Source organism: Mustelus asterias, chromosome 18 (genome assembly GCF_964213995.1).
Source record: "Mustelus asterias chromosome 18, sMusAst1.hap1.1, whole genome shotgun sequence".
Classification (NCBI taxonomy): Eukaryota; Metazoa; Chordata; class Chondrichthyes; order Carcharhiniformes; family Triakidae; genus Mustelus; species Mustelus asterias.
The window spans coordinates 22,237,330-22,261,808 of NC_135818.1; the positions used below are offsets into that span (position 1 = coordinate 22,237,330).

The following is a 24,479-nucleotide window of genomic DNA, read 5'->3' on the forward strand; positions in this document are numbered from 1 at the left end:
TTTCCTTTCCATACCTCTCCAAAATGGCCAGTCTTCAAAGATACACCTAGATGTTAAGAGTTGGCAAATGTAGGGCAGGGTGGTCTAATCCTGACCTTGTTCTCGCCAGTTGTTAATACACATGCACTCTTCCAGTGCTGATCAATAGCGTAAATCTTAACTGATTCCTTCTCTCCTCAAGGCCAGCTGTGGTGCTGTCACTACTGCTGGATCTGAGCTTAGTTAATTACAACAGAGTGAGAATTGAACTTCTTCTCTGAATGATTGCTACATATTCACTTCGCCAAACCACCATTGGCAGGTTCCAACTCTCTGAAGATTTTTATGACCTCTGCTGAGAGCCATGGGAAGTACACATCATCTTGCTGCTTAATAGTCGTTTTGTTAGTCACAAAGGTCCACAAGCACTATATATGGGGATGAAGCAAATGCACAATAATAATAAACTCTCAAAGTCACAGAGGCTTCTGAAACACTAATTCTGTGACTCTGGAATCTTGTACGCAGTATATCCTTGAAAACAGATAATGCTTTCCTTATATCTGTGTGTACACATTATGTATGCTTATCCAAATAAATTGCAGGAAACAACCTTAAAATTAGCCCACTTGAAGCCCTTGTTAAAGGAATGTGAATAGGAACCATGGAAAATAAGCGTTCTTTTTTTATGTAAATGAGACAAGCCAGGCTCTTCAAATGGCAAAGGAAGCTAGACAGCTATATGAACGGAGTGGGAATGGAGGGATACAAAAGAGTGATCTAGTTTGGACCAGGGAGCGGCGCGGGCTAATTGTTCCTGGTTTCTCGTTTCAAGGCTTCATTCTACGATCATCTTGCTGGTGCCAGTACAGAGTGAGACTGCGGATAGTTGGGAACCTGTCTCGGGGGCAGGGGATTCATATGGTGTTCGTGGAAGTGGAAATGACTCGGGTTGGGAAGCATTTTCCGATCGGGGCCATTGTGATCTCCTGGACTCGTTTTGATCGCCTCAGGGGGTCGGAGAGGAATTTCCCAGATTTTTTTTTCCCCATATTGGCCCTGGGGTTTTTCACTCTGGGTTTTCGCCTCTCCCTGGAGATCACATGGTCTGGAATGGGGGGGTGGGGGTAAGTTAATAGGTTGTAATGAACAAAGCATCGTAGCTGTGAGGGACAGCTCGGTGGATAGGATATTGGTATGTAGATAGGCTGGAAAATTGGGCGGGGATCCTGGATTCAGGATTCAATCCTGGACCGGGGAGCGGCGCGGGCTTGGAGGGCCGAAGGGCCTGTTCCTGTGCTGTATTGTTCTTTGTTCTTTGTTTGTTCTTTGAAGTCTCGACTACCAAAAGAAAATAAAACTGTCAACTCATTGGGATCCAACGTATATCCCCTGTAATGGAAGGGTTTGGGAAAAGATTGATTTCTTTGCGACTTGGAGAAAATTCTCAACCTTTGACCACCAAGCTGACATGATTTATGATATTTTGTGGTTATTTAGAAACAGAATAAAATACCAGAAAAGCAGGAGAGGTTGGATTCAAAGTTGTTTACATAACACAAGGACATTCTGTAGTGTGGAACAAAGACCTTCTAAGCTCCTTCTGGTTACCAGGATAGTGCTTAGCTACTTTGACTGAGGACATTCTTCATTTCTTCCAGTTCATTCTGTGCATCTGCATCCTAGATCAAGAGAAACAACAGGATTGTGATATCTGAAGACATACAAAGTAGGTGTGATAGAAGACTAACTACTTTAAGTTAATTTACACAAAGCAAAGGGGAAGGGGGAAAGCAGAGGGCAGATGCTTCTTCATAGTGGCCCTTGGAAGATTGGATAACACAAGACAATGTCGTATCAAACAGTGCTCCCACCAAGCTACCTCACAGGATTATAATATGAGGATGGAAGGCAAGATAACCAGGGCCAGTGCTCCCTGGATGACAAATGAAATACAGAAAAAGGAGAAGCAGAGAAAGGGTGCAGATGAAATATCAGATCGATAGTATAAGTAAGAATCATGTTAAATATAGAAAGTTCAGAGCAGAAGTGGAGAAGGAAAAAAGAGCAGAGTACAATTTTATCTTTTAAAAAGCATTTAGATAATTACATGGGTACGATGGGTATAGAGGGATATGGGCCAAATGCGGGAAATTGGGATTAGCTTAGGGGTTTTTAAAAAAAAAGGGCGGCATGGACAAGTTGGGCCGAAGGGCCTGTTTCCATGCTGTAAACCTCTATGACTCTATGAGTATGAGAAGAGACTAGCAGCTAACATAGAAGTGTACCCAAAAGTCTGCTGTGGACATATGCATAGTAAACAAAATAGTAAAAGGAGGGATGGGACTGATTAGAGGCCAAATAGGAGATACATGCATTTTTGCAAAGGCTGAGGTACTAAATGCATGTTTCACATCTGTCTTTATCAAGGAAGATGCTGCCAAAGTCATAGCGAAAGCAGCAGCAGTTGAGATATTGGATTGGCTAAAAATTGATAAAAATTGGCTGTACTTAAAGTCTTTCAGTCACCAGGATCGGATGGGATGCATCCTTGGAATGCAGAGGTAAGTAAGGACGGAAACTGCAAAGGTTCTGGACATAACTTTCCAATCCTCCTTGGGTACCGGGGTGGTGCCAGACGACTGGAGTATTGCAAATGATGCATCCTTTTTCAAAAGAATTTGGTCCCCATGGCTGTTCCGTGTGTCTCCTCGTCACAATGGATGTCTCGGCACTCTACACCAGCATCCCCCATGACGATGGCATTGCTGCAACGGCCTCAGTGCTCAGCGCCAACAACTGCCAGTTTCCAGATGCAATTTTACATCTCATCCGCTTCATCCTGGACCACAATATCTTCACCTTCAACAACCAGTTCTTCATCCAGACACACGGAACAGCCATGGGGACCAAATTCGCACCTCAATATGCCAACATCTTCATGCACAGGTTCGAACAAGACTTCTTCACCGCACGGGACCTTCAACTGATGCTATACACTAGATACATCGATGACATTTTCTTCCTTTGGACTCATGGTGAACAATCACTGAAACAACTCTATGATGACATCAACAAGTTCCATCCCACCATCAGGCTCACCATAGACTACTCTCCGGAATCGGTTGCATTCTTGGACACACGCATCTCCATTAAGGACGGTCACCTCAGCACCTCACTGTACCGCAAGCCCACGGATAACCTCACGATGCTCCACTTCTCCAGCTTCCACCCTAAACACGTTAAAGAAGCCATCCCCTACGGACAAGCCCTCCGTGTACACAGGATCTGCTCGGATGAGGAGGATCGCAACAGACACCTCCAGACGCTGAAAGATGCCCTCATAAGAACAGGATATGGCGCTAGACTCATTGATCAACAGTTCCAACGCGCCACAGCGAAAAACCGCACCGACCTCCTCAGAAGACAAACACGGGACACAGTGGACAGAGTACCCTTCGTTGTCCAGTACTTCCCCGGAGCGGAGAAGCTACGGCATCTCCTCCGGAGCCTTCAACATGTCATTGATGAAGACGAACATCTCGCCAAGGCCATCCCCACACCCCCACTTCTTGCCTTCAAACAACCGCACAACCTCAAACAGACCATTGTCCGCAGCAAACTACCCAGCCTTCAGGAGAACAGTGACCATGACACCACACAACCCTGCCACAGCAACCTCTGCAAGACGTGCCGGATCATTGACACAGATGCCATCATCTCACGTGAGAACACCATCCACCAGGTACACGGTACATACTCTTGCAATTCGGCCAACGTTGTCTACCTGATACGCTGCAAGAAAGGATGTCCCGAGTCATGGTACATTGGGGAAACTATGCAGACGCTGCGACAACGGATGAATGAACACCGCTCGACAATCACCAGGCAAGACTGTTCTCTTCCTGTTGGGGAGCACTTCAGCGGTCACGGGCATTCGGCCTCTGATATTCGGGTAAGGCGGCCTTCGCGACACACGACAGCGCAGAGTTGCTGAGCAGAAACTGATAGCCAAGTTCCGCACACACGAGGACGGCCTCAACCGGGATATTGGGTTCATGTCACACTATTTGTAACTCCCACAGTTGCGTGGACCTGCAGAGTTTCACTGGCTGTCTTGTCTGGAGACAATACACATCTTTTTAGCCTGTCTTGATGCTCCCTCCACTCACATTGTTTCGTTTCTTAAAGACTTGATTAGTTGTAAGTATTCGCATTCCAACCATTATTCATGTAATTTGAGTCTGTGTCTTTATAAGCTCTGTTTGTGAACAGAATTCCCACTCACCTGAAGAAGGGGCTAAGAGCTCCGAAAGCTTGTGTGGCTTTTGCTACCAAATAAACCTGTTGGACTTTAACCTGGTGTTGTTAAACTTCTTACTGTGTCATTGGCAAGGCCAGCATTTGTTGCCCATCCCTTGTTGCCCATCCCCAATTGCCCTTGAGAAGGTGGTGGTGAGTTGAACTGCTTCAGTCTATGTGGTGTAGGTTTACCTACAGTAATGCTGGAAGGAGTTCCAGGATTCTGATCCAATGGCAGTGGAGGAACGGTGATATAGTCCCAAGTCAGGATGGTGTGTGGCTTGGAGGGGAAATTACAGGTGATGGTATTCCCATGCGTCTGCTGTCCTTGTCCTTCTAGGTGGTGGAGGTCATGGGTTTGGAAAACGTTGTTAAAGGATGCTTGTCGACTGGCAAAAGAACTAATGATTACATGAGGAAAAACATTTTTACACAGTGGGTGGTTAGGAACTGGAACGCACTTGCCTGAGACTTGTGGTGGAGGCAGATTCAGTTATGGCTTTCAAAACAAAGTTGGACAATTATCTGGAGAAAAGGCTTTTACAGCTATGGGGGAAGAGCAGGGGAGTGGGACTGAGTTGCACTTGCAAAGAATTGGCACAGACATGAAGGGCCGAGTGGTCTCCTTCTGTGCTGTAACAATTCAATGATTTTATGATAATACAGCCCTTCAATATCAGGATACCGCGTGTGATGCCATTTAATGCTGGTCATTTTAATATGCAGTGGCAGTGGTTGAAAAAATCTCAGATGAACTGCTTTTTGTCCTCTCCCATGTCTACACAAACATCCAATAGAAGTCACTGTAAGTTCTGAGGAGGGGCTACTCTGGCTGATCTTATCTCTCCTTGGAATGGAGAAAGTTAACTGCTGATTTAATTGCTGTTTTTAGGATTTTAGAAAGAATTGACATGGTGGATTGAAAGAAACTTCCTCTGCTGGTGGGTAGTCTAGCACAAGGAATGTAACTTTAAAATCAGAACCAGGCTGTTCTCGAGGGAAGTTAGGAAACACTTCTGCACCCAAAGGATGCTAGAAGTGTGCAACTCTCGTGCACAATAAGCTGCAGAAATGCTGGACTTTTCAATCATTTAAAATTTAAGATTGATCGATTTTTCTAGCCAGAAGGAGTAAAGAATATAGAGCCATAGTGGCACAGGAGCGGCACAGTGGTTAGCATTGCTGCCTCACAGCGCCAGGGACCCGGGTCCTCGGGGGACTGTCTGCGTGGAGTTTACATGTTCTCCCTGTGTCTGCATGGGTTTCCTCCGGTGCTCTGGTTTCCTCCCAGAGTCCAAAGATGTGTGGGTTAGGTGGATTATGATGTGGAGATGCCGGCGTTGGACTGGGGTAAACACAATAAGAAGTCTCACAACACCAGGTTAAAATCCAACAGGTTTATTTGGTAGCAAAAGCCACTAGCTTTCGGAGCGCTTGCTGCTCCATCGTCAGGTGAGTGGGAGTTCTGTTCACAAATAGGGCATATAAAGATACAAACTCAATTTACAAGATAATGGTTGGAATGCGAGTCTTTACAGGTAATCAAGTCTTAAAGGTACAGACAATGTGAGTGGAGAGAGCGTTAAGCACAGGTTAAAGAGATATGTATTGTCTCCAGACAGGACAGTTAGTGAGATTTTGCAAGTCCAGGCAAGTCGTGGAGGTTACAAATAGTGTGACATGAACCCAAGATCCCGGTTGAGGCCGTCCTCATGTGTGCGGATCGTGGCTACCAGTCTCTGCTCAGCTACTCTGCGCTGTCATGTGTCGTGAAGGCCGCCTTGGAGAACGCTTACCCGAAGATCAGAGGCCGGATGCCCGTGACCACTCAAGTGTTCTCCAACAGGAAGAGAACACTCTTGCCTGGTGATTGTCGAACAGTGTTCATTCATCCGCTGTTGTAGCGTCTGCATAGTCTCCCCAATGTACCATGCCTCGGGACATCCTTTCCTGCAGCGTATCAGGTAGACAACGTTGGCCGAGTTGCAAGAGTATGTACTGTGTACCTGGTGGATGGTGTTCTCACGTGAGATGATGGCATCCGTGTTGATGATCTGGCATGTTTTGCAGAGGTTGCTGTGGCAGGATTGTGTGGTGTCGTGGTCACTGTTCTCCTGAAGGTTCACCTTCACTTCAGGAGAACAGTGACCATGACACCACACAACCCTGCCACAGCAACCTCTGCAAAACATGCCAGATCATCAACACGGATGCCATCATCTCACGTGAGAACACCATCCACCAGGTACACAGTACATACTCTTGCAACTCGGCCAACGTTGTCTACCTGACCTGATACGCTGCAGGAAAGGATGTCTCAAGGCATGGTACATTGGGGAGACCATGTAGACGCTACAACAATCACCAGGCAAGAGAGTTCCCTTCCTGTTGGGGAACACTTCAGCGGTCACGGGCATTCGGCCTCTGATCTTCAGGTAAGCGCTCTCCAAGGCGGCCTTCACGACACACGACAGCGCAGAGTCACTGAGCAGAGACTGGTAGCCAAGTTCCGCACACGAGGACGGCCTCAACCAGGATCTTGGGTTCATGTCACACTATCTGTAACCGCCACGACTTGCCTGGGCTTGCAAAATCTCGCTAACTGTCCTGTCTGGAGACAATACACATCTCTTTAACCTGTGCCTAACGCTCTCTCCACTCACGTTGTCAGTACCTTTGAGATTTGATTACCTGTAAAGACTCGCATTCCAACCATTAATTTGTAAACTGAGTTTGTGTCTTTATATGCCCTGTTTGTGAACAGAACTCCCACTCACCTGACGAAGGAGCAGCAAGCGCTCCGAAAGCTAGTGGCTTTTGCTACCAAATAAACCTGTTGGACTTTAACCTGGTGTTGTGAGACTTCTTACTTAGGTGGATTAGCCATGCTAAATTGTCCTTTAGTGTCAGGGGGATTAGCAGGGTAAATAGTAGGGTTACGGGGATAGGGTGGGATTGTTGTCCATGTATGTGTGTGATATATATATATATATATATACACACACACACACATGTGTAATTATATATACACAGATTATATATATTATATAATCTGATGGTGTTATTGTTATGCCCATGAGGTTATAGCAAATCTTTTTTCCCCACATGCTTTAGATGGAAATGACTAACCAGGTAGAAGCCAAGGCTGAATGTTTCTGATCAATATGGCTTGCTCCCAGATTCTGTTCAAACACCAGTTGAAATATAAACATCCATTCTTAGGTCAGTGATAAGCATCAGTCCTTGGACAGGGGAGCCTTCTCCAAGTTTCTACCAGTGCACCGCTAGGAGAGGTGAGAACGCAAATCACTGCCCTGCAGGAAGGGTGGAAGGGATGCTCAATATTCTTTTACAGTGCTCCCACTGATTAAGCATGATGTAAAATAACTTGAGCATTCAACGAAAGATATGTTAAGGGTTTCAAAAATGGCTTCTAATAAGGTGTTTTAAAATGAAGTTCAACACTGAAAGCTTTCCAGAAAAGCTTTGCTATATTGGCTTAACTCATTTGTAAATGAGGTTCCTCTCCAAGTCACTCACCATCCTGACTTGGAAATATATCTGTTCCTTCACCGTTGCTGAGTCAAAATCCTGGAATTCTCTCCCTAATAGCACTTTGGATGTACCTGCACCTCAGGGACTGCAGCAATTCAAGAAGGCAGCTCACCACCACCTTCGGAAGGGCAACTAGGAATAGGTAATAAATGCAGAAACTTCTGCCCAACTCAAATAACATGAAGAGTTTTACCACACAAACGGGATGCTAATCCTGTGCTGAATTATTCTTACCTCTTTCGATTTGATAGGCAATTCAGATGCTAATTCAAGCCAATGCAGCGCAGCTGCGTAGCTCCCAAGATCCCTGTAGCACTGTGAATACCAGAACAGCTGAATATTAGTTATATCAAGTGGAATGGACTTTAGTGAATGCAACAGCTAAAAAAGTACAGCTTGTATTTACTTGGATATCCACAAATCACTGAGTTGAAAAATAAACAAATAAGGCAGACATCACAGTATGGAAAAAAGATAAAGAATCCTGGAATAAGAACAGAAAGTACTGGAAAAGCACAACAGATCAGTCAACATCTGTGCAGAATACAGACAGGCTTGAGGTGTGAAATCTTCAATAGATAAAGGGTGCACCCAAAATGCCAAACCTATATTTTCTCTTCATCGATGCTGCCCGCCCTGTTGTCATTCCAGTATTTTCATCTTTTATTTTTGACAAATTGAATTTGCTTTTAATAAATGGAAACTTATGAGTGATAGCATGTAAAATTAAGTTAACGACTTGATAAACTGCAACAGGGGAAACTGCAACAGGAGAAACTATCAGTGTACAGTCAGAGTCTTTATTTAAGGAAGAGGATTTGCTATGCATTTCCAAATCCACACTATGTAAATAGATATTCTAGATTCCTGTATCACATGGATTGAAAAACAAGGTAGTCAAAAATACCATTAATTATGTGGTACAAGCTTCTTGCTTGATGTGGAGATGCTGGTGTTGGACTGGGGTAAACACAGTAAGAAGTTTCACAACACCAGGTTAAAGTCCAACAGGTTTCTATTGTTGGACTTTAACCTGGTGTTGTGAGACTTCTTACTGTTCTTGCTTGATCTCCAGGCTTATTTTGTCCACTGAGTTCAGTCACATATACATGTCCCTTACATTCGGCCTTGTGAACTGCAACAATTTCTGTTTCCAAGGACCTTTGGACCATTTCACTGGTTGATAGTCTTCCAAAACAATTCTGATTGATATCCACTCTGGATTTGGTTGGCAAGCTTTTTGCGTGAAACTAGCACACTGACATTTTCAGCCCAGCTTGACTTTATAGGTCTATGGCCTCTATATTCTATTGTACGAATATATATATGAGATGAGCTATTATGTCCTTGTTGCTGTGAATGATGCAAGTGTTGCAGCATTTTTCTTTGAAGTGCAGTTATATTCTAGTACCCTCAATATATTGCTGTGCTAAAACTATCTTTTCTTAAATATTTTTGATAATTCAGAACATTCTCTTCTTTTTATAGTTCAAGTAATGTTATATCATCGTTTAAACAGAAGTGTAGATAGCCCAGCCTGATTCATTACCTGCCCAGTATCCACCACATGTACACCCTCAGAAAGGGTCAATGTTTCACAGCCAATTAAGTACCTTTGTAGTGCAGTCACCATTTCAATGGAAGGAAACACTGCAGCCAATTTTCACACAGTAAAATCCCACAAACAGATGAATAACCTGATAATCAGTTTCGATGATGCTGATTGGGGCACACTCAGATGGTTCCTCAGTCCACCTACAATTGCAGCCATGGGATTGTTTAGGACAGGTGGGGCCTTAGTCTAATATTTCACCTGAAGGATGACATTTCCATCAGTGCAACACTCCCTCAGTACTGCACTGGAGTTTCAGCCTGGATTTCATTCCCAAGACCCAGGAATGAGATTTGAACCCACTACATTATAACTCAGAGGTGTGAGTGCTACCATGAAGACGCAACTGATGCATTGATTTTTAAAATTTAATTTATGGAATATGGGTGCTGTTGTGGCCAGCATTTATTGCCCATCCCTAGTTGCTCGAGAAGGTAGTGGTGAGCGGTATTTTTTAACCACAGCAGTCCCTGAGGTGCAGGTACACTCACAGTGATGTTAGTAAAGGAGTTCCAGAAATTTGACCAAGCGATTGTGAAGGAACGATGATATATTTCCAAGTCAGGATGGTGAATGATTTGGACGGGAGCATCCAGGTGGTGGCATTCCTAGGTATCTGCAGCTCTTCCCTTCTCAATGGTAGTGGTCATGGGTTTGGAAGATGCTGGCTATTCAGAAGTCTTGGTGAGTTCCTACAGTGCATGTTGTAGATGGCACTCTCTGCTGCTACTGCGTGTCACTGATGTTTGTGAAAGGGATGCCATTCAAGAAGGCTGCTTGTCCAGATGATGTTGAGCTTATTGAGTGCTGGTGCAGTATTCTGTAACTTGATTTTGTGTCTCTGTGCCCTGTTTGAGAGCAGATTTCCACTCCATCTGACGAAGGAGCAGCGCTCCGAAAGCTAATGGTATTTGCTACCAAATAAACCTGTTGGACTTTAACCTGGTGTTGTTAAAACTCTTACTGTGTTTACCCCAGTCCAACGCCGGCATCTCCACATCAGAGTTGCCCTCATCCAGCGGAGTGGAGAGAATTTCATTACCCTCCTGACTTGCGGCTTGTAGATGGTGGACAGGCTTTTGGGAGTCAGGAGGTGAGTTACTCACCGCAGGATTCCTAGCCTCTGACCTGTTCGTGTAGCCATAGTATTAAAATGGCTAGTCCAGTTCAATTTCTGGTCAATGGTAACCCCCAGCACATTGATAGTGTGGGGAAATTCAGCTATGGTAATGCCGATGAATGTCGAGGGGTGATGGTTAGATTCTCTTTTGTTGGAGATGGTCATTGTATGACACTTGTGTGGCGCAAATGTTACTTGCCACTTGAAGTGTGCTAATATGGTGAAATCTTGGCAGATCTAGATTCTGTCCCACTTTCTACTGTCCCAGTCAGAGTGACTGCCACAGGAAGTAGAGAGGCTGCTAGTCTAGAAGAACTCTTGTGCAAATAGGATATTTTACATTGACTGTTAGGGCAAAGGGGCCTTGGTTTAACAGCTCACGTAAAACACAGCACCTCCCTCAATATTGCACTGAAGTGTCAGCCCAGATTAAGTATTCTGAAGTGGGATTTGAGCATTCTGACTCTCAAATGAGAGTGCTACCACTGAACCAAAGTTGACACTTCATGACCAGGAGTGACAACTCTGGTTGATTTTTTTGGCCCCATGATTGGGGTGATGAGACTAAATGCGTTGCCCACTACAGCCCTACAGAGACAGTTCCATCTTCTGAAGAATAATTAAACACAGGCAAAGACATTATTGGTTTCACTATATTACTGGACTAATATTTTTCCTTGCAGAACTGTTCATAATTGGGTAAAGTAAAACAATGGGATGGAGCATGTGTGCTGTCACAGGAAATTTAGAATTGTGGTATGACCCATGTCTACAATCCCACATTGTTCATAATTAGAAAATCTTCATGACTCAGGACTCCTTGTGGAGTCTCAAAAATATAGATCATGTATAATGAGAATTCCATGATACTTCATGCGATAATTCAGTATAGACTGGAGTTGAACCTGCAGACATGTAGCAGCAGAATGCTGAATTGTCAGAGGTGCTGTTTCTCGGATGGGATGTTAAACCGAGACCGACTGCCCTCTCAGTTGGATGTAAATGATCTCAGGTAATATTTTAGAGAACGGGAGTTCTTCCCAGTGTCATGGACAATATTTACTCCTGAATCAACAACACAAAAACAGATTGTTTAGTCATTGTCACATTGCTGATTTTGGGATCTTGCTATGCACAAATTGGTTGCCGGGTTTTCTATATTACAACAGTGACTAATTTAAAAAGAATTTAATTTGCTGCAAGGTCCTTTGAGGTGTCTAGTGATTGTGATGGGTGTAGATGGATGCAAGTCTTTTTTTTGAATATCTCAATATAGTTTGTGTGGCCTTGCTGGGAGCTAATGGTGTTCAATACACTACAACAGTGACTGAACTTGGTCTACGTGTTTTGTTGCCAAATTTAGTTAATAATTACTATGTTTTAGAATACAACTTTTAGTTTTAGGAATTAAAGTTTTTAACTATAGAGAAATCGGGACATCTGGTTAAGAAACTGATAAACAACCAGAACATAAAGACAAACCAAATGAGCCTCGGTTTAGTTAACCTGTATTTATCTTACAAGGTCAGAGCTGATAGTGAACAAAAATCTGAACAATAGGTGACCCATTTTTGTTCACCATGCGGAATGCGATTAGGGCTCAAGTTCAGTTTAGAATTCATGAAGGAAAATGCAGCTGGAAGACTTTGCCTAGTTTGCAGCTGGAGGAAGAAACCTACAGTGGTCTTCACGGAGCCTTGTGCCCGAAAGCAGAGTTAGCTTGGAAGCTGTAAGAAGGCAGTTGGATATCTGCCAATAATCAAAACAAGGAGCTGAGACTTCCATAGTCAAGATATTAAACAAGAGTTGGAGAATCGCTTAGCTGAAAAGCTAATGGAAGGACCCCCGTAAAATATTACCTCAGAGAATAGTTGGAATACTGAGGAGAAATAAAGTGAATTGCGGAGGACTTGTACATACTTTGTGGGTTGGTTCCTAAAGAAGTGAATGAACCTCCAAGATTGTTCTAATGGATAATTGGGGGAAGTAAAAAGTAGAACTGAGTTCATACCATAAGTAATTTTAAATTATAGTGTTAATCGTGCTTGATTTATTTAAATCTTATATATATAAAGTTTGTTTTTGTTTAAAAACGTGAAATCTTGTGGCATAGTTCGAGCAGTTAATTCTGGCAGATTTCACTTTAAATATCAACAACCCCAACAGGATTGCAACAGTCTCCATTGTAAAGGACTGAAAATGCTTTTGACGTTGATGTGATACAAAAACAAAGTTATGGGGCATTTTAGCTTCTGCAGAAGAAAAAAGCCCCATGGAAACTTAGGAAGGTAATGGAAACAGGAGGACAGACATTTCTGCTAATATCACTCCTGTAAAATTGGATAGGATGTATGATAGAAGGATGCAGGTAAGGGAGGCATGCTTAGTTTTCTTTTTTTCTTATAAATGCAATCTGATGAAACAGAAGGCCTAGCATATACGTTCCACAAAAACCCGAATGACAACCAACACCTTGTTGGATACTACTGCTGTAAACAGGACAGGACCGCAAAATCATCATTGTTGTTAATACTGTGAGATTCTTGATAGGCCACAGTCAGTTCATTTCATCTCCTTTGCTTTGAACACATTTGTATCTGCTCAACTTTACAAGAGAGGGCAGTAATTTTATGCTTTAAGCAACTGGGACCCCAAAGCTCCTTGGGTTACCCAACTAGGAACTATCCAGAAGTAGTCAAAGTACCTTTGCAATGAAGACAGAGTTGGCTTTGCAGTATCCTTGTTTCAATTCTTCAGCCTGTAAGTTAGATGTTAAGAATAACAACATTGTATTTACTTACAGAAACTGATCTTACATAGATTGTGACTAACTTATTTTTGCTAATGAATTTAAACCCATTAAAATGAAAAAATCAGATGGCTGTGTCATTATTTGCACCTCGTATGAACATTGCAGTAAGAATCACGTGTAAGGTGTAGATGAGACTCAAACAATATGCTTTAACTCCAGTCACAGAAGGGTGCCGATGGACTAATGCTTTTTAATTTCTTCCTTGGCCTCTGAATTAAAGACAGTTTTGTACTGGAGCCATGCTCACCAGGAGACTTCCCAAATGCAATTTTGTTTGGGATAATTACAGTCTAAGGGGAAAAAAAACTTTTATCTGGTTAGCCTGGGATGAATTTAACATCCTTGTGTACTCCAGTCCCCTCAAGATAAAGGCTAACATTTCATTGGCTTTTTGATTGTATTAAATAAATTTATGTATCTGAATTCCTGAACCTCTTTACTCCTCTACTGTTCCTAATGTTTCACCATTTAGAAAATTATCCAGTTGATTTTCCTTTGGTCTAAACTAGATACAAACATACGGACATTTGAATTAGGAGAAGAGTAGACCACTTGGTCCCTCGAGCCTATAACCTCAACCCACATTCCTGCCGAACTTTCTCTTCCTTGTTGATCAAGACTCTATCTAGCTCTGCTGTTAACATATTCAAAGATTCTGCCTCCACTGCCTTTTGAAGTCTCACAACACCAGGTTAAAGTCCAGCAGGTTTATTTGGTAGCACAAGCTTTTGGAGCACTGCCCCTTCACAGGTGAGTGAAGAGTTGGGTTCACAAACAGGGCATATATAGACACAGACTCAATTTCAAGATAATGGTTGGAATGGGAGTCTTAACAGGTAATCAAGTCTTTACGGGTGCAGACAATGCGAGTGGAGAGGAGGTTAAGCACCGGTTAAAGAGGTGTGAATTGTCTCCAGCCAGGACAGTTAGTAAGATTTTGCAAGCCCAGGCAAGTTGTGGGGGTTACAGATAGTGTGACATGAACCCAAGATCCCGGTTGAGGCCGTCCTCATGTTGTGGAACTTGGCTATCAGTTTCTGCTCGGCGATTCTGCATTGTCGTGTGTCTTGAAGGCCGCCTGGGACAATGCTTACCCAAAGATCAGAGGCCAAATGCCCTTGACTGCTGAAGTGTTCCCCGACAGGAAGAGAACACTCCTGCCTGGTGATTGTCGAGTTGTGTCCATTCATCCGTGGACACCGCTCGACATTGTCTGCACCTGATGAAGGGGCAGCGCTCCGAAAGCTCGCGCTACCAAATAAACCTGTTGGACTTTAACCTGGTGTTGTGAAACTTCTTGCTGTGCCCACCCCAGTCCAACGCTGGCATCTCCACATTATGACTGCCTTTTGAGGAAGAGAGTTCCAGAGGTTCAACCTTCTGAGAGGGAACATTTCTCCTCATCTCCATCTTAAACAAGTGACCCCTTATTTTTAAACAGTGACCCTAGTACCCCCTTCATAAAACTATGATTGCCTTGATTTTTTCTAATTGTCCTGCGTTGACATCTTTAATAATGGCTTCTAACATTTTCCCTCTGACATAGGTTAGGCTAACTAGCTTATAGTTTCCCACTTTCTGTCTCCCTCCCTTTTAGAATAAAGGAGTTACATTTGCTATCTTCCAATCTAATAGAACCTTCCCCAAATCTAAAGAATTTTAGAAAATTAAAACCAAACATTACTAGATTTTCCAAGAACAGGAAATTTCCTCTCCACATTCACCCTGTCAATATGCCTCAAGATCTTAAATATTTTGATGAAGTCACCTCTTACTCTTCTAAATTCTGCTGAATACAAGGCTAACCTCGCCAACCTTTCCTCACAAGACAACCTGCCCATTCCTGGTAGTAGTCCAGTAAACCTTCTCTGAACTGATCCCAACACATTTACTCCTATCCTTAAATTAGGAGACCAATATAGCACACAGTACGCCAGATGTCATCTCACCAACCATCTGTACAACTGAAGCATAACCACCGTACTTTTGTATTCAATTCCTCTCACAAACAATAACATTCTATTGGCTTTCCTAATTACTTGTGGTACCTGTATACCAGCCTTTTGTTATTCATGCACTTGGACATCCAAATCCATCTGCACCTCAGAGCGCTCACCATTTAATAAGTTTCTTTCTTATTCTTCCTGCCAAATGGACAATTTCACATTTTTCAAATTATACTCCTTTGCCAGATTTTTGCACACTCACTTAACTTATCAATGTCCTTTTGCCTCCTTACATCCTCTTCACAATTTACTTTCCTACCTATCTTTGTATCATCAGCAAATTTAGCAAACATACCCTCAGTCTGCTCATCAACTTATTTCTATAAATCGTAAAAAGTTGAGGCCCCACCATTGATCTCTGTGGCATCCCACTCATCACATCCTGCCAACCAGAGACCCATGTATGCCAACTGTTTCCTGTTAGCTAACCAATCTTCAGTCATGCCAATGTGTTACCCCTACACCATGAGCTACAGCAATCTTTGATGTGGCACCTTATCAAATGTCTTCTATGTGCCGGGGGGAGGGGGGAACGCTGTGTTTGCGGGTTTGGTCTGTGTGGGTGTTTTTATGTCTTTTCTATATCTTTTTTTCTCCGTGGGTGTGGTTTGGCCTCTTTCAAGCCTACCCCCTCTTTCTAGTCGTTGGTTCCCCTCAGCCGGTGGGGAGGGTGGGGCCCTGGGGTGTGGCGTTTGCCGATGTCAGCGGTTGGGGGGAGACTCTCCAGTGAGGAGGGATACCAGGCTATGTTAGGAATGTGGGATACTGGCTAGGAGGCCCTTATGCTCCGACCTCAGAGCGATCAAGTTCATTAGCTGGAATGTCAAGGGATCATCCGGTTAAGCGCAGTAAGATATTTCAACATCTTCGACAACTGGGTATCCAAACTGCATTCCTCCAAGAGACCCACCTCAGGCCAGTGGCCTACTTTAGACTCCGTAGAGGATGGAGGGGTCAATGCTTTCACGAAACTTTTCACACCAAGGCGCGAGGGATGGCAATCCTCATCCACAAGTCCTTACCCGTGGTAGTAGCCAATGTCATTTCTGACTCAAATGGCCGATACGTCATTGTCACGGGTAAACTATATGGGAGGTCCCTTGTGTTAGCCAATCCGCATGCCCCAAACTGGGACTGTGAAAACTTTTTCCGGTCGTTTTTCGCCTTACTTTCAGATTTGAATTCACATCAGTTGATACTGGGTGGAGATTTCAACTGCTGGTTGAATCCTGCCCTGGACTGCTCCTCCCCCAGGACCACTGTATCTTCCAAATCGGCAGAAATTATTAAATCATTTCTCAGGGAATACACGTTGTCGGAGCCATGGAGGTTTCTTAACCCCACTAGTAGTGAATTTTTTTTTTTTCTCCGTCCACTGAACATATTCACGTATAGATTACTTTTTGGTAGATAATAAGCTGCTCCCGGCTGTGCGCTCACGCTCCTACGAAACTCGGACCATGCTCCCTTGACAATGGACTTGATAGTGGGGAGGAGGGTGAGTCTTAATACTTTTAATATGATTTAATACTTGTCTGCTCTCTGATGATGAATTTGTTAGATTTCCATTAACTCAGATCGATGACTTCTTAGAGTTTAATGATGCTCCAGGAGTCTCGGCAGCTACCTAATGGGAGACGTTGAAGGCTTATTTAAGAGGCCAGATCATATCTTATTCAGCGCACGAGACGAAGCAGAGTGGTAGGAGGTTATCGGAATTGCTGGGGCGTATCGCCCAAGTTGATGCCGCGTTCACTGTGGGCCCGTCCCCAAAGGTACATAAGGAACGTTTACTACTACAGGCGGAGTTTGAGACCTTGTCCTCACGTCAAGCGGAAGAGATGGTGTTTAAATCTAAGTATACAGACTATGAGCATGGGGACAAGGCAAGCAAGCTACTAGCTCATCAGCTGTGCCAATTCTCCGCCAAAAGTCTAATACTACAAGTGCAGACTCCGAATGGGGTCTCTACTGATCCACAGCGAATAAATGAATTGTTTAGGGACTTTTACTTAACCCTCTATAGCTCAGAGTCTACCGCCAATGAGGCGGATTTTCAGGAGTTCTTTGGGGCGCTGAATCTCCCTGTGATGGACAGGGGAGAGGCCATGGCCCTGGAGAATCCAATCAGCGTTGAAGAAATCGTTAGGGCAGCCAGAACAATGCCGAGTGGGAAATGCCTGGGACCAGATTGAATTCTACAAAAAATTTATGGATAGGTTGGCTCCCCTGCTACTACGCATGATCAATGAATCATATGAGAACCACTCTCTCCCACAGACTTTGAGGCAAGCGATAATTTCGCTCATCCTTAAAAAGAATAAGGACCCGCAAATCTGCAGATCCTATAGACCGATCTCATTGCTGAATGTGGATCTCAAACTGATCTCTAAGATTCTGGCCATTCGCTTGGAAGACATTCTGCCCTCTATCATCTCGCCTGACCAGACTGGGTTCATTAAAAATAGACATATGTACTCGAATATTCGGCAGCTGTTTAACATTGTGTATGTACCTGCCACCTCCAAGCTACCAGAGATATTAATCTCGGTGGACGCTGAAAAAGCGTTTGATCGGATGGAATGGGATTATTTATTTTATGCTCTTGGGAGGTTTGGGTTCGGCCCAAAGCTCATCTCCTGGATCAAAATACTGTACTCCACTCCTCTAGCCTCGGTTTGGACAAATGATGTGCATTCAGCTTTTTTCCCTTTGTCCTAGGATACTAGGCAAGGATGCCCCCTCTCCCCCGTTATTTGCCATTGCTATAGAACCTCTTGCTGTGGCTTTTTGCAACAGTAAACGAGTGGTGGGGATCGGTGGGGAGGGAATAGAGTGGAGAGTATCGCTGTATGCGGACGATCTACTATTGTATGTCGGCAACTCGTCGAACTCGATTCCCGAAGTCTTATCTATACTAGAGAGGTTTGATCATATTTCGGCGTACAAGCTTAACTTGAATAAGAGTGAGCTCCTTCCTTTGAATGCAGCGGCTCATAGCCTTTCAAGATTGTCACTAGGTAGCTTACTTACTTGGGAATGCAAGTGACTCGCAAATTTAGTGGGCTCTTTGGAGCTAACTTTTCTCCACTCATCGGGCGGACGGAACAGGACCTCAAACATTGGTCCATCCTTCCATTATCATTAGCGGGCTGTATCAATGCGGTGAAGATGAACATACTACCTAAGTTTTTATATCTCTTTCAGTGCATCCCCAAATTCTTTTTTCACAGACTCGATCGCCGCATTTCAAGCTTTGTCTGGAATAGGAAAAACCCAAGAATGCAGAGGACAGTCTTGCAAAGCCCTAAACGGGAGGGGACATGGGATTGCCCAATTTTCTATTTTATTATTGGGCAGCCAATATGAGAGTAGTGTGTTGGGTGCAGAGCGAGAGGCAACAGAAGGTTCTTTGTTGGCTGCAGTTAGAATCTTCCTCCTGTGCTCCGTCTTCCTTGGCTGCCTTGATATGTTCCCCGGTAAATTTTCCCTCCTCCCAGTAAACTCGGAGTGCACTTGTCAAGTCAACTCTTAGAATTTGAATGCAATTTAGACGCCACTTTGGGTTTCAGGCCTGGTCGCTGGCCTCCCCAGTATTGGCTAACCATTTTTTTCCTCCGTCTGTTTTGGATGGTGCCTTCAACATATGGATCAAGCATGGGATCAGAACATTCCGGGACTTGTATGTGGATGGCGCGTTTGCGTCATTCCAGCAGGTGGTGGATAAGTTTGCTTTACCTGCAACGTACTTTTTCAGATATTTGCAAATTCGAGACTTTATGCGTAGGACTGACCCTCAAATTCCGACGCTCCCACCTCGTGCCTCCATTGGCATCATCTTAGTGCCTTCTATTACTATGCGTGGTATCATTTCTGTTCTTTACTCTCAAATTTTGTCCCAACAAAACTCTCTATCAGTGGTTAAATCTTTATGGGAATGAGATCTGGGGGAGGAATTCTCGGAGGAGGATTGGGACATGGTGCAGCATCGAGTACGCTCCTCCTCAATACGTGCCAAGCTGGGTGTGACACAATGTAAACTCCTTCACAGAGCATATCTAACTAGGATTAGACTCTCTAGAATGTACCCAGGCACAAGCCCCATTTGTGAACGGTGCCGGCAAGCTCCCGCCACCCTCTTACATATGTTCTGGGCTTGCCCATCACTGTTTAACTACTGGATATCGATATTTGAGATGACTGTGGCAACGCTAGATCGGGACATAAGTGCATCCCCCCCAGGCTGCCCTGTTTGGGGTTGTGCCTTTAAATCCGCCGCTGCTGAAATTCCAAGCGGATTTTGTAGCTTTCACTACACTCCTGGCAAGACGACTAATCCTGTTTAGGTGGAAATCAGGTGCACCTGCGACGCACTCTCAGTGGGTGAAGGAGGTGGTAGATACCATTTAGCTGGAGAAGATGAGGTGCACGCTACATGGGTTCACTGCTAGGTTCTATAAGACCTGGCAACCATTTATAACGCATGTTGGGGCGCTGCAGTTGGAGCCGAGTGAGTAGATACCTGATGGCCCCAGGACCCTGAGTGCTCCCATAGAACCCCTTCCTCCTCCGATTGGTGGACATGCCCTGGTCCTTTACCTGAGTACACCCACCCACCCTGCCGAGGTGTGGGGACCAAGACAAGAACTTTTCTCTTTGCCCTCTCACTCTCTCTCTCTTCTCTCTCCTTCGCTGTCTCTCTTTTTTCTGCTCGCTGGTTTATAGCCTGGGCTGTTTGGGCGCTCAGTTGGTTCTCCAGCGGCGTTCCTCTGCCTTTTTGTTTTTATAGCACTACCATCATTACCGGTGCAATCAGGTGGGACTTGGGCGGGGTGGATGCCGGGTGTACCATGGGGAGCCCTGTGCCCAGTTGCGTTGGAATGTACACGCGAGCACTGTGTGGATCTGTATCTGTGTTTGTTTGCTATGTAAAATATAAGAACATTTTCAATAAACATATCAAAAAAAATGTCTTCTAGAAATCTAAGTACAGTACACTCACCCGTTCTCCTTTATCCACAATACGTGACTCCTTCAAATAACTCCAATAAATTCACAAATCCATATTGACTCTGCCTGATTGCCTTGAATGTTTCCAGTTTTCCCGCTGTAACATTTTTAATATTGGTTTCTAACAAACCTTTTCCTGCTAAGTGGCTTCTGAGGCTTCCTAGCAAGCTGAAACATTTGAAACCCACCCTAGTCAATTGGAACCCTTAGATCTCTGTCATATTTTCTACTCATGCTCTAGATGGCTGTGTTTATTTTCATTTCCCTTCACGTTTGAATGATCTCTAGTACCTTGATTGATCCTAAACACAATATTTACAAAGGTTCTAAGCTTGATTCACAAGTCAAGTTTCTTCAAAAGGAATAAGTGGTGTAACTTCGTCTTTTGCAGACCACTTATTCTTTTTGAAGAAACCATAGCTGTCAATCGGGCTTAGAAACTATGTAAATATTGTGGTTAGTCCCACTGGACTTACCTCCTTGGTCCCCCTCAGAGCCCAAGGCACCAGGCCAGGGTGTCAGCACCAGGGTTCTAGAGGGCAGTGCACCATTGGCACTGACAAGACACATGGCCCAAATGGGGGTCTGAGTGGGGGGATCTGAGGGGGAAGAGTGCTTGATTGCGTGTCTGAGGGAGAAGAACTGAGTGGGGTTCTGAGGGGGTGTTGGGTGCTTGATTGGGGGTCTGGGGGAGAAGGGGAAGGGGGGCTGAGTGGGGGTTCTGAAGGGAGGTCAGGTCGAGTCACTCTAATGCCTTTGTTTTGGGAGGAGTACCCATTTTGTATGGGTGGGGGGGGGGGGGGGGGGGGGCGGGGGAGGATGTTCCTTTGCTGAGGGGTTGGTGGTGGTCCCCTAGTTAATGAAGGGGGCACACTTAATTTCTCAGGGGTGAGGGGAGCCCGTCTCTGAACGTCTTTAAAAATGATGCACCGATCTCGGAACTGCAAGGCTGGCTGGCGGGTTTCTCAAGATGATCTCATTAGCATTTTTCAGATGGGTCAATCCCACCTGACAGATGCTGACAGCACCAGTGCGAAACACTCCTGTTTTCCCGCCAGCGTGGGCACTTAGCCTGAAAATGGGAGAATTCTGCCCATTATCTTAAAATGGACAATAATGCCCTAAGGTTTTTTGCCTCAGACATCTTTAATTTTCAGATACTTATAATTAGCAACAGTGTTTTTTTCCACTGTTAGTACCTGCAATTTATCAGAGATACAATATAGAAACTTTGATGCTTGGTTCACACCAGATCTCACCTTTAAAAAGTTTTCCAGAGCCTCATCAATGGTGGAGGTTGGAGGTGTTCCATAGAACGTTGTGGCTGCCTTCTTTTCGATCCAACTTAATTGTGCTACCTGTAAAACAAAATTAAAGTGCTTTGTAAAATTATGTAAATGATATGCATGTGAAATGTAAACCACTTATTTTACAAGTTAACTTGTGGAATAATAAATGTTAAACTAAACAACTGAAATGGAAATTATTTCATAAACATGTATGGAACGGTTGCAAGAGATAATATTGCTGTGAATTAAATATAACCTTTTTGCATGTACCATGGGTCTTGAAGCTTCAGTTCATGACTTCAAGGTAGCAGGTAGCTGTATATTTCTCATTCTGCAGGATCAAAACTATAGGTGCTAAAGGCTCAATGGCTAAAATGGAATGTGTTAAGGGAGCTTTAAGAGAAATTTGCGATGCAAAGTCTTTACATTTTGCCTTGTGCTCTGATTATTACCAAATTGGTAAACTTCTGCATATTAATTAAGCTGTAAATGAATATGACAAGAACCTAGTGTGGCTCTGGCACTGCTTCTATTTTAAAATTCTCAGCCTTACTTTCAATTCCCTCCATGGCCTTGTCCTTTTCTGTTTCTTTAGCTTCCTCCATCTCTACAACCCTCCATGATCATTGTGCTTCCCCAGTTCCGGCCTCTTGTGCATTCCCTATTTCCACTGCTCCATCATTGGTGGCTGTGCCTTCAACTGCAGAGGCTTTAAACTCTGGAATTTCCTCCCTAAACCTCCGAGCTTCTCTATCTTGCTTTCTTCTTTTAAGGTGTTCCTTAAAACCTACCTCTTTCACCAAGCTTTTGATCACCTCACCTCCTCTTCATGTGGCTTGGAGTCAAATCTGTTTTGGAATGTTTCTGCAAAGTGTCTCGGAATATTTTATTACATTACAAGGTACTATATAAATGTGTTATTATAGTGGTTATGTGAGGCAAAGAAAGAAAATCTATTGTTCATACTTTGCGCACACACAAGTCATAGGTTATATAATATAGTAAGTTTAAACTTGTTATTTCTTAACTTAAAAAAAATCACCCAACTAATTCTCCTTTGAGTGCCTACCAATCCAGATTTGGATGAGGGTGAACTGCTCCTGGCCCTTTGAAAATGCTACTGTATATAGTACTCAAAAAATGAAAGTTATTGATAAACAAACATTAGATATCGGCTGTATTAGATGGGATAACTGAAGTCTCACAGGAATCTAGAGTTTGTATTGTAATGACAGTAAAACTATCAGCATTTGCTATCTTTGCCTCATACCTCTAGCTCACCATTTTACAACAGATCCTTTTATTTTTGATAAGCAGGTTGGATAAAAAAAATGTTACAGCTATTGAATACTTGAATATAATGAAACAGGATGTTTCCACTTAGCATCTTACCAACATTACGATGAAACTTGAATCAGCACAGTTTCACTCATAAGTCTTACAAGACTTCATAGAACATAGAACAATACAGCACAGGAACAGGCCCTTTGGCCCACAATGGTGTGCCGAACGTGAAGCCAAATTATTCCACTTAATCTTACCTACATATTATAATTCCCTTTAATAGAATCGTCCCAGTAATGTCTAACCCAATGCTTTGTTCTAATAGCCTTACTCCATTACCCATAACCCACATACCCTTCCCCACACATCCCCCAACTCCACCCTTCCCACACCTAACGATTTCCTGAAATCCCTGTACCAAAGAAATGCCAGGCAGTGGCCTTCATGACTATCGCCCGGTGGCTCTGACATCCATCATTATGAAGTTTTTCAAAATATTAGTCATAGTACGCATCAACTCCTGTCTCCCAGATTGCCTGGATCCACAACAGTTTGCCTATCGCCACAACAGGTCCACAGCAGACGCCAGACGCCATTTTACAACTTTATCGTGCCGGTTTTTCGGCGAGTAAAGGTTGTAAAATCGAGGGTGAGCTGACTAGCAGGAATGGTGCCTGTTTTTGCGCCCATTCCCATCTTACCAAAAAAAAGGGCCCGATCGGGAGCTCGTGGAGGGGTAGACTCATACTGCTTGGGTTTAACTCTTCATGCAGTAACTCCAATGAAATGTCAAACCACATTTAAACTGTGCCTGAGGTTTTTCTTTTGACCTTCTGGACACTTTTTAATTGGACCTGGAGCAAATTATCCTGGCACAGTTATCCCATGCTGTCTACATGGTAACATTTAACTGCTAGGAGAAGTGTGCTGTGCAAGATTGTAATCACACATGGACACATCGCACTGGAGAACAGTAGATCCTGAAAGGCAATGTAGGCTATATAAACAATAAGATCAGAAAAAATAGGAACAGGAGTAGGCCGTTTGGCCCTTCAAGCCTGCTCCGCCATTCAATAGGATCATGGCTGATCTGACATTCCTCAAGTCCACTTTCCTGCCCTTTCCCTGTTATCCTTCATTCTCTTACTGATCAAAAGTCTATCTATCTTAGCCTTAAATATACACAAGGGCTCTGCCCCCAGAACTCTCTGTGGCAAGGAGTCCTAAAGAATCACAACCTGCAGAGAAGAAATTCTTCCTCATCTCAGTCTTAAATTGGTGTCCCTTTATTATGAGAGTATGTCCTCTGGTCCTAGACACTCCCATGAGGACAAACATCCTCTCAGCATATACCCTGTCAAGCCCTTTTAGAGGCATATATGTTTCAATGAGGTCACCGGGTGGCAAGGTGGCACAATGGGCATCACAGTGGCACAGTGATTAGCACTGCTGCCTCACAGCGCCAGGAACCTTGATTCGATTCCAGCCTCAAGTAATTGTCTGTGTGGAG

The 24,479-nt window shown here is 43.9% G+C and overlaps 1 protein-coding gene across 1 annotated transcript in view; it reads right to left on the reverse strand.

Moving 5' to 3' along the window:
• Positions 1-1,512: 1,512 nt before the first annotated feature.
• The window catches only part of LOC144506994 (regulator of microtubule dynamics protein 3-like), a 274,325-nt gene continuing 251,358 nt past the window's right edge, over positions 1,513-24,479 (reverse strand). Inside the window, exons 9-12 of the mRNA XM_078233504.1 lie at positions 21,656-21,754; positions 13,273-13,326; positions 8,071-8,151; positions 1,513-1,661 (exon numbers count right to left, since the gene is read on the reverse strand). Of these exons, the coding sequence (XP_078089630.1) occupies positions 1,602-1,661; positions 8,071-8,151; positions 13,273-13,326; positions 21,656-21,754 (294 nt within the window). The 3' untranslated portion in view covers positions 1,513-1,601. The remainder of the gene's footprint in view (positions 1,662-8,070; positions 8,152-13,272; positions 13,327-21,655; positions 21,755-24,479) is intronic.